General features: G+C 36.7%; 1 protein-coding gene across 2 annotated transcripts in view; it reads right to left on the bottom strand.

The window, feature by feature from the left end:
- Positions 1–3,664: 3,664 nt before the first annotated feature.
- TRANK1 (tetratricopeptide repeat and ankyrin repeat containing 1) overlaps positions 3,665–19,111 on the bottom strand; it is a 37,166-nt gene continuing 21,719 nt past the window's right edge. The window contains exons 15-23 of one of the 2 annotated variants that reach the window (XM_085304144.1): positions 17,432–17,575; positions 16,622–16,778; positions 15,975–16,063; positions 14,625–14,728; positions 12,835–12,967; positions 11,740–11,885; positions 7,202–10,281; positions 5,770–5,871; positions 3,665–4,523 (exon numbers count right to left, since the gene is read on the bottom strand). In XM_085304144.1, the coding sequence (XP_085160270.1) occupies positions 4,411–4,523; positions 5,770–5,871; positions 7,202–10,281; positions 11,740–11,885; positions 12,835–12,967; positions 14,625–14,728; positions 15,975–16,063; positions 16,622–16,778; positions 17,432–17,575 (4,068 nt within the window). In that variant the 3' untranslated portion in view covers positions 3,665–4,410. The remainder of the gene's footprint in view (positions 4,524–5,769; positions 5,872–7,201; positions 10,282–11,739; positions 11,886–12,834; positions 12,968–14,624; positions 14,729–15,974; positions 16,064–16,621; positions 16,779–17,431; positions 17,576–19,111) is intronic. The other variant, XM_085304137.1, reaches the window with a different exon arrangement.

Below are 19,111 nucleotides of genomic sequence, written 5' to 3'. Positions count from 1 at the left end.
CTGTAAAGACCTATTCGCCTTTCACAAAAGGGATTTACTGCTAGAAAATTCAATAAAAACTAGTCATTGTCATCACCATTATTTATTTTCCTGCAGAATATCTTAGAGATGACCTAAATTTGTTAGCRTGCTAGAATTTCAGCACTGATCTACACAGGACAATTTAGAAACCAGTTTTGCTTGGTCAGTGAAAACTGGTAAGGTAATTTTCAACTCCTTTTAGTTTAAGTTGATCAGAAGCCCAGTGTCTGGAATACTGAAATCGCTTAAATTCTTAACARTTGAATCTTTATTTAAACCATGAAWTTTTGCATGCAGACTAAACCTAATATGAACCATAGGTAGGTATTTGTTAGACTTGTGTTTAAAAAAAAAAACTGTTCGGTTACAAACACTGCTTTCACAGATAAAGCMGCACAGAATGGTCATAAATAAGAATTCGAAGACACTAATTCATCCTCCTGCAGCCAAGGCAGGATCAAGATGACCCCAAAAAAAAACCTCCCAAAACATACACATTACCTATGCACATATACATAACATGCTCAGAGCATGGGCTAAAACAGTATCACAAATCCAGAGGTCAGGACCTGAAATAAATGGTCTAATTTTTGCAGACACAGAGTATTTGTTTGGAATGGTTATTAATCTGAAAATTTGACTGCTTTGACTGGCGTTTGACTTTAGGTACCTGACATTAGGTGTCTGACATAACTTCACTTGAGTGTACTTGCACTCAGAAATCTTGGTCTGAAGCACATAGTCATGAAAACTACAAAATAAAACACAAACCCTTCCATTGCCTGACCAGACCAGCTCTTATAAATCATTCCTGAGAAAGGCTACAGGGTAAGCRTAGAGAGAGCTGAATGTCTGCATTAACAGCAAATCACCTTATTTCAGCTATGCTAACAGCCTACCCAGAAAACACCTAGTTCTTAATTGGGTTCTAAACTGGGATAAACAGATCTGACATTATTATCAAGTTTACACACTCAGCAACTGCTAAACCTTACACTCCTTCTGAGGTGTTAATTAATTCCAATATAATTAAACCCAGGCAAGCACCTCCTCTCAAAGAGCAACATTGCTTCCAGCAGAAATTCTTCACATACACRCGCACACTATCTTTTATAAAAGATGCACTTTAAATTCACCTCCTTACAGACAACCAATCATCAGTGGTACTTGCTGAAGTTAAACTTAAAACCTGTTTTTTTTTTCCAGAAATAAGCACCTGTACTTTTATTTCATAGGTGTTAGGGAGGACACTCAAAAYTTAAGAGATCTACTACACCAAGCTGAACAAGTAAAGAGTGCAGGTGCTGTACAGTATTTTGCTAACAGATTTCTGAGTTATATGCTAACTGAAAGCCTGAATGATAGAGGTGCTGCAAATCTGTAACACATCAAGACGTAAAGTCTTACTTTTAGTAGTGCAGATGTGAAGGTTTTTGTGAAAACTGAATGCTCCRAGACCAGAGGCAGAGGCCCAGCAGCACTGGCTGTAGTCACCTTCCAGATGAGAAAGCACACTTCATAACTGGTTTTGAGCAAATAACATCAAAGGGATTGCTGGCAATAAGATCTTTCATTTTATTTACACTGAGATCAGASAAGGTTCTCGTGACATTTCCTCTCCCACATGGAGCATAAAGCAAGCATAAAGGCAAAAGGCTTCCCTTTGCAAATGAAAGCAAATGCTTAAAGCATAGTGTTTAAATRTTTTGCTGAGTCAGAGCTCATAAGAGCCAGTTATTGTTAGAAATATGCTTTGGAATATATCTTTGGGCATTTATACAATGATGTTTTTAAGAGGAATACAGGAGAAAAATATTGGAAGATGTTCTTCACTTAAGCCCTTTGCTGTATTATTATATTAATATATGAGGTTCAGATAAATGAGTTTTTTTCTTCTTCTTCTTGAGGAGCTTGGAATTTGGAGAAATATTTGTCATATTTTTAGACCACACCTCTTTCTCTCAAACCACTGTAAATGATTCTTTCTTCTGTTTCATTTAGATGTCATTTTTGTATTACAAAGGCGAGAGAGACTTTAAGTCACTGGTTTCCATGCTTTTGAACCATTTTCTAAATTCTTTTCAACTTAACATGGTTTAGACAGGTAGAAGTGGGTGGCTCAGGTTGACAGCTGGCATCCACTATTCAATTCTGAGGGTTTTGGTACAACACRTATCTTGCATGTACCAAGGTACCTGTCATACCTTTTAAGTCCCTTTGAGTCAAAGGTAATAACCTATGCCAGAATACTGCAGCTTCCTACCAGGGTTGAGAAGAATTTTTAAATAATCAAAAAAACAAGAGCAGATCTGGATGAAATCYCTTTTGTTAATTACACATTCAAATAGGATTAATGCACACAAATCATTATTGTCTAAGAAACTACCATGGAAGAGAAAGGTTTACACTTATTTATGTATACCATCATAGGGAGAAAGAAAAAAAGTCTTTAAGCRTTGAGGTTGGGTTGGGAATCCAACCAGATTTCCCACAGTACTTAAGCACAGCCAAAATTTTGGCCTAATATACTTCTGAAATTGTGAGCCCTGAAATGTGATTCTGCATGCCACTGAAATGATTTCGACCTGGGATAGCTGGTTCAAAAACAGACCCAGCACATTAGTTTTAATTGAAACCAAGGATCATAGGCTCCAAGGAAACACACCCTGAATGAAATTCTTAATGTAATGTAACTTAGATTCTTCTCCTTTGTTTTCTCTTTGCTTGGTATTGTACAACTATGTTTTCAAAGCTTCCTTTCTCCCCACAAAGAGAAAGCAAAAATAYGTTCACTATATCTTTAAAATCTGAATAGCAAGCATTTTTAAATGGTAATTGTCATTAAGATGTTCCGATGACATCTAATGCCACAAATTTAAATACTCAAGTCAAGAAACTAAAAACATTTTTTGGAGTAGTCTTAAATGCAAAATACACATCATTACAAGACCAACCTTTTATATCTAAGCAAGTTAAGTATTTTTTAAAACCTCAAGCCAACAGAAATTTCAACCAAAAGATATGCAAAGAGTCAAAGAAGTCATATTAACAATCTAACTTTCTTAYTTCTTAATTCCTGTACTGTGCAATTGCCTGGCATTCTATTTTCTCAATGTATGTGTTCAAACTACTTCTCTACAAACTACTACRTGCTCACTTAAGTAACAAGGATTTAAAAAGACACAATTAGTAAAGTACTGTCTTCTGGTAGACAAGCAATCTATATACCCATAGACAACTATTACTGCTGCCCATATTGCTCCATTCTACAGCAGTATTTCATTTTTACCCATATTAAGCGTCCCACTTCCAAGACAGCACAATAACAAGTTGTTATTAAGTTTTCTGCAAAAGTTTAATTATTAAAACACACTATTTTATTTAGACAAAGCCACTCCCTTTTCAAGGCAAAATATTTCAACAACTAAACAATAYCCTAACTAAGCATGTTTAATACACAGAAGAATTAATTTGAAATCTTTTCTAGAGGAGGTATATGTTGAAAACATTGAAATCCTAGAAGTAAAACAGTGTCAGTAAGAACTGATACTGTACTTTGGGCTCAACCTGTAACCCTCACTCATGTAGTCACTCACATAGGGCATTCATAAAGCATTTAAAAAAATGAGACAAGACCAAATGATTTTAAGAATCTTACAGGTTTTATAAAACATTRTCATACATTACAAAAAGGCTTTTTATCAATTAAAAGATATAAAATATTTGAAATGTGTAATATTCTTTAAAGAAACATTATCTATATTTCAGTATGTAATTTTCATACTTATCCAATTTGAAGTATGTACACTGTTGAAAAACATGAATGTATTCAGAAATGACCATTCTTGTATATAAAATTAAAATAAGAGAAATACTCTATGTATCCTACCTTAAGACTCAAAACCTTCCAGACATAACTCAGATTCAGAAGACAGTAGGTTTACAATGATTATATAAAACCATCAATTAAAACCTCTTGAAATTAGAGAAATTTATCTTCTTTTTCTGAGTATTCCAGCTCAGAATGACGACGTAAATTAACAGGGCGAAAAAAAGAACACTAAAAAGAAAAATACCCCTGAGATAAGGCAGAAACATGATTACTTTTTCCTACTTGATTAAGTAAAAATCTACTCTTTGGCTTTTTATTACTTTCAAGTTACCACACTTGTTTGAAAGGAAATTTATCCTGTCATAGGTTTTAACAATTGTGACAGGTAATTATTCTGACTGAATACAAGTAATAAAAAACAATTTCTTAAGTTGCTATTTTTCTTCAGACTCTTCCCATTTCTGATCCCATTCTTTTATTTTTTTTTAATATTTTTAATATTCTATTGTAAAATTATATTGTTAGAGGATAGAATAACCACCACATTTTATTTCTAGTTACCATTTCCTATATCTTCCTTTTCTTCTCAAGGATTTTTTATACATAAGTTCTTCAAAAGCCATGCTTTCATCTTCTACTTCATTTTCCAAGTCTCTATCGTGGGCAAAGCCTATATTAAAAATGAGAAATTAATGTAAAGTCTAAAAATCTGACATCTTCTTCTTGTAATGGCATGACAAAACTATGCCATAGCTATTTTATATGTCAGCCAAATATCTTTGTCTGTGTAGAATTATGTTTAAGCAGCAATGGTTTTCATATGAGTTACACTTGTGGTTAAGAGCTCTGCTAGGATGGAGAGACTGCTAGGCTGATTGCTGCACTAGAATTTATTTTTATGTTGAAAATCTGCTTCTACTGTTACAGCATTTGACTTTTTCAAGTAAGAATGATCTCTTCTATCAAGGTGCAATTTCAGCAGACAATACATTTGCTTACTGACTTCAAAAGAGTGCAAATCAGACTATAATGTTGCTTGTAAGGTTATGAGAGGACTCCCATGTAGGCTTATTAACTATGTCTTTCTTGGAATAGAAAGGTGTAACACAAAGTTTTATTATGATAAAATTCTCTGAAACAGAGCTGCTTTAATGCTTTACATATAGTGTGATTTGTGAGCCTCATTGCTTCACTGCTTCCTTTTTACACAATTGTTGCAGTCCTATCACTTGCTTAATCTTAAACATACAGATTGCCACAATGATTMAACTTGCGTTCAAAGGTCTGTGATGCAATAGACTGCACCAGTGTRTGTTACTTTTGGTGTAAAGCAAAGTGAAATGAAAGTAAAACCAAAAGAAATTCAATTGCACATAGTATTTCTTCCTAATAATCTTACAAACAAGGCAAGAACTAGTTTTATTAGGAAGCTAGTTTCCAACAACTTGGGACCACACCATTAACTGCCTATAAACATACTGCTACATCACAGTTAAGAAGTGAACAGCACTAACTTATGGGTACAGATGAATATGGCTTCTCTTCCTTTCTTCCCCCCATGTTTCTATACTGAAGGCTGCACTGGAACCAAAGCTACATGTGTGTGCAGATGTGCATGTGTGTGTACTCATATACTCTATATGCAGGCTAGGATTCATACAGTGGTAGGGGAGGAGGTTTGCTCCACTTGAGTCACCCCATAGTCAGCTCTGAAACTTGTATTCTATTTCAAAGATCCAAGAAAGAAGACTGGATAATTTACGTTTTCCAGTACCAAGGAGGTAATTGTCTCTTGGTGCCTAAGGGTAAGTGAATATCCATAAAACTGCTGACTTTGAGATTGAAATTATGTTTAGAGGCTATTACTGACAATGACTTCTGGGGAACACAGAAACGTGTTTAATTTGAAAACATACCTTCTTCCTTTACCCTATATGAGTCCATTTTCTTCAACCACTTATGAGCCTCATCAACGGTGGCAGACAATTTGTTGGCATGTTGGGTCATTACTTCTTCAGCTAAAAGAGAGTGGAATTAACAGTTTACAAGAACAGTAGCTGAGAGATGGATAGTGGCTAAAAGCCAAGCGAAAAAACAAGGTATCAGAGAATCATGCTCTATGATGATCCTGCAAAACAAGAAGTCCCAAGTTACTCCGTCATTACTGGGGATGGAGATGCTACTTGTATTATTCTCCACGCTAGTCAAACATTACTAGCACAATAAGAGAAGTTCATGTGTCCATCCTTGTGCTGACCCTTCTAAGGTATACCTGAACCTCCCAGCAACATTATGGTTCATCTTTTTTGGGGACATTAAAGAAAGAGTTCCTGGCTTTCAGCATCCCCCTGGACTTCTACAAGTCAAAGTACAACATGGACTCAAGATGCTGGGACCCTTGTTTAATTCCATCAGGAAAAGTAATCCAAATGGCAAATGACTTCTGTAAACAGATTTCCACCAAGTGGAGAAACAAAGTAACATTCATCAAGCAACTATCATAACAAAATCAAGTATTAACTAATTAATATTTATACTAATTATATCCATCACTGCCATGGTTCACTGAGCAGAAAACAAACTATATAAGCAGCAAACATTACAAACTTCATCCATATGTAAAAGCTTTCCGTTTGGAGTAAAGATAAAGYTAACACATTAAAGTGAAGAGCACAACCCAGCATTTAGTTACAAATTTAACATATTTCACTGATCAGAACTGATGAGCAAGTCAAACCTTAYAGTTTTTCATTACTGCCAGCCATCACAAGCAAAGTGACAACTTGACAGGGCTTGTGAATTTCTACGACTAAAGCCAGTAACAATGTTTTGATTTCAGATACCACTTTCCCAGAGCAAACACCTCAAACAATCTTGCTCCTAGGTCATTCAATCACTGATTCAATTTTTCATGCAAAAAAATCAGCAAATCAACTTTAAGAATACACCACTCTACCCCTGCATACCCAAATTGCTGTGGCTGGCAGAATTAAATAAGTACGAAACAGTACGAAAATTAGTAAATATCACCAGGTCCAGTGCTACCTTACTAGGTGTTTTAAGATTGTATAAATTCAGAAAACATAGCACATCTGATCACGTTGTTAAAATGCAGCACTTTACACAGCTTTACCTGTACTATCTGATGTACTTACTGCTGTTTTGGAAAATATGAGAATACTTAATATTTTCTTACATACTGTCTCAGTTCCTCTCTCCCTCAGCTACCTGAAATATATGGTCTGTCTCTTATCTACATAAGTATTTTGTAATGAAGCTTTGTCAGGCCTAGGTGTTTGGCAAAAATGGTGCATTACAATTGTTTAAAATAAAAGTGTAACATCTTACCTTCAGCCCAGCCTTTTTTCTCATAGATTTCCTCTACTGCATTTGAAATCTTCTTAATATTCTCTTTGATTTTTCTTTGGTGCAACTTGGAACCTTCCTTATATGCCAGATGATCTTGGGTGTAAGTCTTTTCTTTAATAGCCTTCACTACTTCCAGTCCATCATATATTATCGTGTCTACCTTTCTTCTGAAAAAGTCAGCGTAGTATTTGTAGGCAGCAGTATTATTTCTGTGTTCATCTGTGTTCCTGTGCTCTTTGTAAGCCTCACTGGCCACAGAAATTGCATTGTCTTCCACATGCAACTTTCCTTCCACACTTATCTCTGTTGGTGTCACAGCTTCAGAAGCATCTACCTCCATGTTTTCTGTCCGGCTGAAATAGTTCTCAGGGCTCTGAATAAACCTGACTCCACAGAGGTCACACTGGGTTTGGTCAATATCTGCTTTTTTGAAGATCTCTGATAAAAATTCCTCTCCTTCCATTGCAACTGGCTCCATTTTGGAGCATGTCTTCCTTTTCCACTTCATGCACAGACAGACAAATTGGAAGACATGACACACCTGCCGTTGTGCAGATGCTTTCTGCTCTTGCTTCTGTTGCTTGCTGAGTGCAATGACTTCCAAGGGATCCTTTCTGTCTGCTAGACATCGATCCCTTTCAAGTTCCTCTTCTATCTCACCAGCATATTCTGTGTTATCCAAAGGAGTCACAAACCTGTCAAGGTTTACGGTTTCATAGAGGATGCCCCGTATGGGTGGATGTCCCTGAGTATACCCAGAGTCCCACTTCCATCGACAGTCAACTAAGTACTCTGCATCTCGCTCTGTCAGCAGCTCTTGCAGGCCTTCAGCGATGTCTCTTACGTGTGTAGCATCACTCACTTGCTCCACAATCTTTAGCAACCTTTCAGGCACTTTAGAGGGAGAATCTTTTCTCATTGATCTCAGTATCGCCTTTATTTCAGGGAAGTGTTGGCATAAGAGAGATTTACATTTTGAAATATGCACCTGATCAGCATTCAGTAACATCACTAAGCACAACACTACAGTCCGCTCAGCCTCCCCTGAAGTTATGCAGTCGAGATCCTCAAAAGCATCCAGAATAACATTGAAGTTCCCATAAACTCCACACAAAACTTCTGCAAGATAACAGAGATGAAATCTGAAATTCTGTGCAGCTGCATATATGTCCTTTGGTCTGTAYTCCTGTATAATGGAAAATGTGTCCCCAAGTTCTTTATTACGGTCTCTGTTTCTGAACAAAAAGTCCCAATAATGAATGAGAGCAATGTAGCTCTTTGGAAGGCACAGAGTAATGTTCTTGAAGAGACGCATCAGGACAGCACAAGAGAGAATATACTGGAATTCCAACAGCATCACTGTGTTGTGTATGCTTGGAATCAGGAATCTAGTGCATTTCCTGACCAGGACATTCATAAAACGGAAAAACAACCATTTGCAGTCTTCTGGGTTCTTATAAACATAAAATTGCTCAAGTGAATTTTCAAGAAGTCGAATGAAGCACAAGTGCATTCTTCCTGCATTTTCAGCATTTTTGTCAGGTAGCAACATACCATGTCTGCCATCTATTCCTTTGATCTTTCTTCTTTGGCATTCACTCTTTGGGGAGTTTTTCACCTTTGAAAATGCAAAGTTTAGGTCTTTGTTGTAATCTTCCTCTTCCTTAAAAAGAAGTTTCTCAAATTCATCAGGATATCCTGAAGATAAGATGAAAACTTCCATGGCACTTAGCCATAAGTCAGTTGATTCTCTTCTGGCTCTAGCATTTTCATTTTTAAACTTAAATGTGATGTACTCCTTTAACACTGCTCTACAGGGTTTGGAAAGAATGTTACTAAATTCCAGTATTTCTTTGCACGCCTTTGGGTTTTCAGACAGTATTCTCAAATGGAAATGTTTAGGAAAAAACATTTCTAGAAGGGCTTTACATGATGCATATTTGTCAGCAGTCAAAATGTCATCAAAGACTTTGTACTGATTCAGTATCTCTTTAGGGAAAATCCTTGTGGCTTCCAACACCAGTCCGTTTATTGCTGCCAGATGCATTTTACACTGCAATATGATCTTTGCTTCATGGCGCAACAAAGGTCTATGGAAATCCTTACAGGTTTTATCTTCACAGTTCAACCCGGCAATGAACTTCAAACAAATATCAGGGTAATGCTTGCTCAGTAACTCATGGGTGATAGAATACAACCTGCTTAACAAGTGCTGCTTCAAAGCAGATTTAATCTCCTCTGTTCTTACTGAGAAGTCATCTTTTGTCTTCCTCTCTCTTAGACGTGGGTTGTCTGACAGAAACTTGAGAATAGGTTTGGCTTCATTTTGAGACACCTGGCAACAACTGTCACCTGTTGGCACAATCCCAAAATAGGCAAAGCATGACTTCACCATATCTTTCTCTGCATTGGTGGCTGCTTTCTTCAACCCCCTAACCAGTCTTAGAAGAGCCATTAAGCCACACGTTGCCAAAAACAGGATGTCCTGGCTTGGTGCGTTGCAACGAGATAATACAAAGAGGGCTTCCACTGCCCCAGCAGAGTGATTTAGAGACAGGAACTGACAGTAAGCACTTTTCAGCTTTGCAAAGTCTCCCTTCAGAGCTCCTTGCAAAAACAGAGCTTCTGCAATGCCACATTTTTGTCTGGTTTGTTCATAAAGTTCAAGGGCTTCTCTTAGGATGATGTCTCTATCTGCAAGTTCTGATTCTGAAGATGGAGTTGCACCAGCACGAGCCGCAGCAAGCAAACATGATGCACGAAACTCCTTTATAGATGTGAGGTTCGCTGCTTCCAGAGCAAACCCGTGTTGCTTCATTAATTTTGCAGCCTCCTCCTCTCGACCTTCTTTTTTCAATAGGCCTGCTGCTTGGTGCAAGCATCTACGAGACTTCAAAAACTCAAGCTGGTCCTCTACGTCAAGTTTTGAGAGGACTTGCATCATTTCCTCAGTTCTGTTTGCATTCAGGTACCTTGCAGCTGCTTCCAAATAAAACTGATTTGCTGTGCACGAGAGTTTGGAAACCATTTGTCCTTTTGTACTTAATATCTCTTCATATCTAAAGTAAAAGATACATTCACATCAATTTACTAACACAGGTGACTAGCCTAGATACAAAACCACTAATTTTATTTTAAAAAAGCCCAAAAAGCATTGAACACACAGCTGCTCCAGGAAGCCCTTCCTTAAAAGGCCAATTATTTCAAGCTACGTCTGTCATATGAAAAACAATCRTATCATTTTAAAAGTTCTACAGAAAAATTTAATTGCAACGTAAGGTTATCTGAAGCAAGACCTCCAAAATTTCCAATATAAACAAGATCACAAGGTTTACTGCATTAATGAATCTTGCTTCATTCTGTCAAATCACTGCATTTCAAATTAATTTAATCACACTTTACCAGTGATCATCTTCTGCTTGTTAAAGTTAGCCTCAATATACAGTGGTTCTTTACGTGAACAGTCATCAGAATTAAATAAATCAGAGTTTCAATCAATTTTCCACATGCCAATCTTGATAATATTGGGTAAGAGTTTATATCACAAATTGGTCAGTTTACAGATTTGTTTCAGCCCTGTCATATGCATCTACATACACTTTACTGCTAAGTGCTTGAGCAGAGTATACGGTTGCAGTTTTCAAAATATTCACTTTAAAACACTCAGTTGTTAATTGTTATTGCCTGATGTCAAATTATTAGCTAAACTTCAGTCTTGAAGAAGCATTCTCCCATGCTGAGAATGAGCAATTTTTTTTCTGATGGGTAAGTAAATTATCGTTAGCCTTTCATTATTATCTTTTTCATGACAAATGTGGGAGTGCAGGTTTTGTGCCTTTGCTGGTAGATTTACATAAATGATTTGGGGAGGCTGATTTAAAGCAAAACATTAGATGGTAAAGTTACTTTAATACTTGCACCTTTTGATCAAACTATCTCTACACATTAAGTAATTTTTGTTCCTTTAAGAAGCAATTCTCATAGCATAAGAATTATTAAAGGTGCATCACAGAGGATTTCATTATATTTCACTGTAACCGCAGGCCTTGCTGAAAGTATAATTGGTACACACAGTCTTAAAAAGTCCTTGCTAATGCATCAGCCAAATCAGGTGTAATAAAAGCAGCAGCCAATAAATGAACTGTTTGAACAAGAACATGCAGAAAAGATCACAAGGATATTACAAGATGAAAATCCTGTCGAAAGACAGTAATAAAAATCAGTTTGGCACAGGGTGAGACAGATCTTAACCGCACCCAGTCAGTTTTGGGGGAGATGGTATGGAAAAGCTCAACAGCAGTGTTTGGGACAAAGAATCTGTCAGAGAGGCAGCATGAGCCCTGTTACCATGACTAAAGTGAGATTTCTGATGAAGTAAATGACTAACTCCATACAAAAGAAAGTCACTAGAAAAAAACTCTTTTGAACATTTTGTGGAGAGTCTGCTGTATTATGCTGAAGCTGGAGATTAAAGAGAAAGGTTATTTTCTTTCCTAACACCCTCTTGGAAGACATACCTTTCAACAGCCTTAGCTGCTTCCTCATAGAGCTCCTCCTGACAATACATCTTAATTGCTAGATCAAATTCCTCAATTTGTTCATAACATCTGGATGCTTCTTTGTAGCACTGGCTTTTCTGATAGTAAACTGCAGCATCTTTCATCTGCAACACAGAAGCCAGTAATAAAACTGAAATCTTTTAAACAGTCAAAACTACAGGAACAGAATAAATTCAGTAATTTCATCATGTAGGTGTCTCATACAGGAACACACTTCAAAAAATGTAATTAAAGTAATATAACAAAAAATGTATTAAAGTAACCATCATTAAAGCTAAATTGATTTTTAAAAACCTTCAAAATATTTATGTTGGAAAAACTGGGGAGAACAAAAAAACAAAACACAATGCAAAAATCTTCTCACTGACATAAGAAGCAAAAGAATTMAATCAGTTCTGCATGCAGAATGGGAACGCTAACCTGACACTTTGAACTTCAATTAATATAGGAACAATTATATTACGATCTGTTAGTGGAAACACTGCAAATAAGAAATGCTAAATGTCCTTATACACTTAGAAAATTGTCTGCTGTTCAGAATTAAATCTAATACTGTAGTCATTAGTGCACTGCTACCTTACTGTTAAGGATGTTAATTAACCCTTTCAAGTTCTAGAGCTCCTTTTAGTGGACTGCATTATTCAGTGAAATTTCAGTATCATTGATTATTGTATYAGTGAAGTAAAGCTTATATTTTATGAAATCAATAAATAAATAACTTTCAACTACAAAGCAGAAACGACTGATGATCAGATTTGAAAGAAGCTGAAGAAATAAATCTACAGTGCACAATCACATAATTCTCCTCTTCAGTGATCTTACAGCCATTCTRTGACAAATGCATCCTCTTAAACAACGGCTCAGCTTAAAGAGCTGTATTTTATGTTTAGCTGCTACCATGTTGCAGAAAAATATTTATTACTTCATGTGTTCGCAGTAAGTTCACCTTTACAAATTCTCTAAAACAATGCAAGCCAAACGGGAAGGGGGTCAAGGGTGGGATGGGTGGAAGCTCTCAGAAAAGGAAAGAAATAAAGGTAGAGAATTTAATACCTTTCCTAATTTTTTACACAGTTCTGCACAAAGCCGGAATTCCTTTGACTGAAACAGGCATTTTAGCGATAGGTTTGGTTCTCCACATTCCAAGTAAGTTTTTGCCAATGCCATATATTCCATCTGYTTTTCCCTGCCAAAAGTAAGAAAGAGGAAACTACTGCTTACACAGAGATCAAATCAAGTTTAGGATCACATGATCACTCACTGAATTCAACCAACACTGAGAGCATGCCTGCTGTTCATAAACCAATGAGGCATTACTCCAGTTAGATTTTGGGCCCATACTGCTTCTGATCAGAAGCCTGCTCCAGAATATCACTGCTCTGCGTAGTAAAAAGCTTCTTTTAATTTTCAAACTAAATATACTAAAGGCCAATGTGGTTTGTGCCAGTTTTCTTCTCAAGCTTAAGTTGTTCCTTCTTCCTTTCTGCTATTTCCCCCCTAAGGCCATTAAAAACTGTGACCCAGTTCCTTCTCAGCTTTTGCTCTGTAGCACTAAACAAGTCCAGCCTTTCTGGGGTCATCACAGGATAACTGTTGTCTTCCCAGAGCTTCTCTGAATTCATTTTTCTTGAACATGGAGGATCAGAATACTACAGAACATTACATATTATACATACAGAAATTCTAATTATGCTTTGTAGAACAGCATTCATATTTCTATGAAAAAATTYTACTTTCAAAGATTCATTTTTACCTAAATTCTGTCAACTTACCATATACTTTTATACCCAACTCCTTCATCTCAAATTTTATCCAGTTGACAAGCACCACCTTCAGTCTCATAAACAAATTTTATGTGATCAGTGAATTTTATCAGCATGCTCATATTCCTAGCTAGGACCACTAATATAAAAAGGGTCTTAAAAATAAGATCAATCCTTGAGAAACACCAGTAGTAAAATTTCTTCATATCTTCCTCCTCCCCCCTTCAAAGCTACCTTCCTCTATTCTCATCATCCCTTACCCACTCTGCTATCACTCTGCTAGTTCTCAGTTTCCCCAGCATAAATAGCAATTAATTCAGTTAGGTTTAGAGTCCTCCCCTACAAGCTTTTTCCTCTCTTTGTTGGGACACAAGTCTCAAACCTTTGGACTCCAGGGAACTGCAAACTTTCTCCCCAGTCAAACTCTTGAGCTCTTCAGCCCAGCTAATAGCACAAGCTAGTAGATTCATCTCAAAATTAGTCCCTTTARAAATGGCTTTAGGTTCAGCTCTCATTCTGCTCGTTTAATTTAGATTGACTCAAACACTGTTTATACCTCAAAACTCACTTTGTTAGCAGCTCTTCTTCTAAAACATGAAACATCTTCTGCTTCTTGGTGAAATGAATACTCAGTGGGTTTAACTGGAGTTGGCCACCACTCATGACATAGGCTCTCCTATCTATATTTAAGCCTCTTGAGGTGAYGCAAATCCTCTTGTTTTCTCTCACATAACCACAGAGCTCTTTCAGTGGCCAAATTTGGCTCTGACRGCCTACAGCATACTGCAGCATCATTGCTGCTTTCGCTGTTTCTCACAGGGAGCAGGAACCCCAATTCCGTTCTACCTGTGCCTGACTTCCCAATTTGTTATTTTCTTTCAYCGGTCATGTACAGCATCGTCCCCTCACAGGGGCTTCTGTGTTTGCTAAGAGCTGACTACCCCTTGGCTCCCATTACAGACACCTTTCCCACGTTGCTCTGATGTCTCCAATTTAGTCCCACCATGKGCCTCTCTACGCTCTCAGCCACAATGTCTGGCTTCCCAGAACAACTGCCCACTTTTTTGTTTTTATGCTTACTTGGGGCTGCATTTCTTGGAGCGCACTTTAAGAACAGCATCGTGTGCCAGGGCCAGCTTCTCCTTCTCTGCTGCTCCTCCCTTTTGGTAACATTTGGCTGCTACCTGGGGTGAGATAATACAGAGCAGTCACACATATGCATTCAACTTATAGCTTATCACAYAAATGTGACACTTAACTTTACAGTCATTGTTATGGAAAATAGCAAGACTGGCAGAGTGCTTGGAATAAGGAAAGAAAAATACATTGGAATGACAGCCTAAACCATTAATTGGTAAGTCAACAGGCATCTGCCACAAATTCTATTAATACAAGTTAGGAAAGCCAAGGAGTGCAAAGTTAAAATGAAGAGCACAGAAGATATATTCATGTTTTTATCATACAAAGTAACTTCCACGACAGACTAGAAAGAAACACCAGGAACTACAAAACTCTTAGCAAGGTTCGCTTAGTTATCACCTCACTCATTTTGYAGTATCATATCTGTTTATTCTATCCATTAATTTAATAGTGTCTTCTGTTCAAAAATTCAACATTGCAAGTCACTCTTAAAACTACAAAATTCCTCAAATAATTTCTTCTTAATATAGCAATGATTAGCAAAGATTAGGGTTATAAAGAAAACAGAACAGCAGATAATATAGTTAATAAATTTCAACTTTCAAGATGATACAACTGTGTTTTTTTTTTTTACCAAAACTCTTTTCTGTTCATTTAAGAAATTGCTTTTTTTTCCCCCAAAGGGAGAGAAAAACTGTTTGTACAGTGGCAGCTAATTATTTAATTTTTGCTTCCATTGTTCTTTAAGCAGTAAAGGAATGATACCATCATTTTGCTATCCTTTATGCAGTTTTCTTATTGCAGTGAAACTCCTTGGTTCTTACATGTTGTTCTCTAATATTTTTTGTATACATCCCTATTTACTCTCTACAAAACCACAGAAGGGCTCTGGGATCATCACGCTGATCCATGTACTTCAATTATATGTTTTTGTTTGCCTACACTAATGTGCAATGACATGGTTTAGATTTACAAATGCCAATCACCTCATACTGTTGAAGCATAACTGTTTTTTCAACCATCTTTGATTTGTGAACATTAAAGTATTTTCTCCCATACCAGACTGCAAATTTCTTGGCAGTGAATTTCAGACAACAGGCTTACCTTCCCAACTTACTTTTTGCAAATTGCTTACAAGTAGCCTGKGGATGCCTACAGAACTTCAGACCACAGGTTAAAAAGTACCGCTACAGAGCAACTGAAAAGCTTAAAAGTAAATTTAGAGATGCAAAAACAAAAAGGTTTCAGAACAGGCAAAAATTCTTATTTCAGACAAACATATAGTCCTACCTCCCAGCACTGATGTTTAGCAAAGTAGTCTCCCCGTGCAATCCATTCTTCTGGAGTTGAGGTTTTAACAAACATGCTGTCATCCAAATCTAGAAGGACAGGGGTAATAATTTTATGTTAGAATGAATAAACAGCCATTACCCACATAGAAACACTAAGCATTGACATCTCACCGTACTCCAAGCTCCCTATGATTTGTGCTCGTATCAGTAATGGTAACTAGGAGTTAAATACATTTTACACTTCTTGAACTGTATGGAAAATCAATAGGTTGGGTCTGGTTTTTGTAAGGCCTCTAAAAATCACACTTGTTTTTCAGATAAGATCTTGAGTAAATCCACTGTCCTCACAGAAACCAAGTTTTCTCATTTGATAAATCTGTTTCATGTGATTTTTTTGTGAACCACCTTCATTACTGTGTAGAAAAAAAATTGTATCAATGCATTATCAATGAGATTATGTATCAACAGATACAGCTAATCTTTAGAGCCTAAAGAAATAAGATGCATTGAAATCTAACGCAATTTGCAAAGGCACTATCAGTGCACAGTTTGTGGACCAAAGAATTTTATCATTAAATACTTTGCAGCCTGAAAGCAAGAAAGCATTTAGTGTCCTGTTTCACAGGAGCTTTAGTATAATAATACCTTTATTTTCATCTGTTTTGACAACCTGAACAAATTCTCTTTTGATGAAATATTTAAAAGCTGGAGCCCGCTTATCTCTGTTTTCATCGAAGATCCAAAGATTAACCCTGGCTCTGGTAATGGCAGTATACAGTTGCTTYAGTTCTCCATTCAGCATCTGAAGCAGAATAAAATAAAGTAAAATAAATAAAATACAGGATGAACCAAAGTGTCACAAAGTGACACACTTTGCAATAAGAGGAAAACAATGAACACAGAGTGAAACATGCAGAAGTAAGTATCTTTAAGTAAGTCTAAATATTAAAGATGTGATTTTCCATTCCATATGCAACTGTCCAGCCAATGTGCACACAAATACCACTAGAGCAAACATAGCAACTGCAGATAGGACTGTCTTTTGTTTCTAATCACTTGCACATCCAATGACTTTGTTTTTTTTCAGGAGCATTCTGAAAATATCTGCCTTGCTTGACTCTAAAAAGCTTCCTTAATTTTAAGGAAATGACATTGGTTTGAAACCAGCCTAAAGTAATAACAAATACTGACTAATTTGCTATTTGTTTTAATCACAACTGTTCTGTAAATATACCTAAAAATCTATTTAATACAGTTTTACTCTCTCACAAAATTATATTCACCAAAAATTATCTTCTCACATAGTCTATATTATACAGGTAATAACAAGTAATAAAGAGACAAAACAACAATAATAAACGTGAACTATAGGATGAAAGTGCTACTTGAAGAAATGTCCCATCTTTTCAGATTTAAGCGTATGCCTTCCTATTCCCAGTGTTATGAAAAACTCACCTTGTACATTTCTACATTAAAAGGAGCAGGTCTCTTTGGTGTAGCAGTAACATCCTCTAAAGGTGTTTCAATTAGCAGTTTGCTTTCTACTTTCACATCCGAACTGGGTGCAAAAGAAGAAATGATCTTCCATTCTTTGTAAGCCTAAGACGTCAGCAGCGTGAGGTTAGTTGCATGCAGCACTAGTGCCCACATATACAAAACATATGGTCATATGTACATGTAAAAACTYTCTGTAAGTATGTACAAACATGCTTAAACATATGTGAAGTGTTGCTGCGGATTTGCGCTCTGCACTTATGACATATAACAAATCATATTTTTCTGCAGGTTCCTGATCCCCTCCCTCTCTCCACAAAACTAATCCATAAAATCATAGGTAAATTGTTATGTTGATTTGGAGTTTTTTGGGGGTATTTAAGTAAAAATGTTTTATATAATGCCAAGTCTGTGGCACAAACTGAAAAATGCTGATATTAAGGCTGATAAACAACCATGAACTCTTGTTTCTATAGGTCAGAACCTTGAACAAACTAACACAGATTAACTGTCTTCTTAATGGAAAAAAATGCAGAACTCTTGTCAAATGTACTTTGAAGTTCTGAATGCAATAAATCATGATCAATAAATTCCTAAATCTTTTATGTATTAAAAAGTAACAACCAGATAGCAGTATAAATTTATTCTATGGGTTCAGGAGGAGGAGCAGTTGGTCCCCTCCCCTTTCAACTTCTTCGTTCAACGTTGCTTCATGAAAGCAAGACACATCTCAAATCTCATTTTAAATCTCTATAAAAAKCAAACCCAACAATTTACAAACAGCACACAGCCAATTTACTATGTTTGCAGCAGTCCAGAGATTGATTTTCTCAAAACTAAAAACTGCAGTGTGAGTTTCCAGCTTGCCTGCTTATTTATTCAACTCAATTACTCTTGATTCAAAAGAAAATGGAAGAATTGTATGTAAATAATTCTCCAGGCCTGACATACATTAGTAGAGCCAAGTTAAAATCTTCAACACACTCATCTCTATATTCTGCTATTAGTTCATTATTTTTCTGAGCACAACTCAYATCACTGAAAACATCAACTAAGAGAAATTTGTAGTAGTAGCCAGTATCATCATCATTCCCCAATCTCAGTAAGCCAGGTTAAAGGYGGTTTACCTCCACCCTCACCACAATGTCTTACTCTATGAAGGGCTAACAGCAASCTGCCGTTAGTTTTCCTTTACACATCTGTAGTTTTCAACAGCTGAAAACCACATCTCAGACACTGTTTTGAGGGTCAAAAGCAGAGGACATCCGCTGGAGAGAAACTAAGCACTAGGCCATTAATTAGTATCTGCATCCACATTCAGTAAGGTTACTGTCTACTGCCTGGCCAGGTGATGGCTTGGTAGTGTAATGACTTGATGACAGCAGCAAGGCTGTGGCAGTCAACAGCCATTTGCRAGGAGCATTAAGAGCTGAGTCCTCACCAGGTCTGGACTTGCAGAAAGCTTTTGAGGAGGAGGGTCCAAGCTCCAGAAGAACCATGAAGGGAGTACATAAAAACAACAACATTACCAGGAAAGAAAAACACCTTCAATGCAGGCCATTCTGGGGATGACGGTCTCGGCTGTATAACATAAGGACTTCCCAAGTTTCCTGCCAACTCCTGATCTAGATCACAGCGAGT

Source organism: Rhea americana, unplaced genomic scaffold (assembly GCF_003343005.1).
Source record: "Rhea americana isolate MKP2758 unplaced genomic scaffold, rheAme1 scaffold_100, whole genome shotgun sequence".
Classification (NCBI taxonomy): Eukaryota; Metazoa; Chordata; class Aves; order Rheiformes; family Rheidae; genus Rhea; species Rhea americana.
The sequence above is the reverse complement of the archived record's forward strand: the minus strand, read 5'-3'. Positions and strand labels throughout refer to the sequence as shown.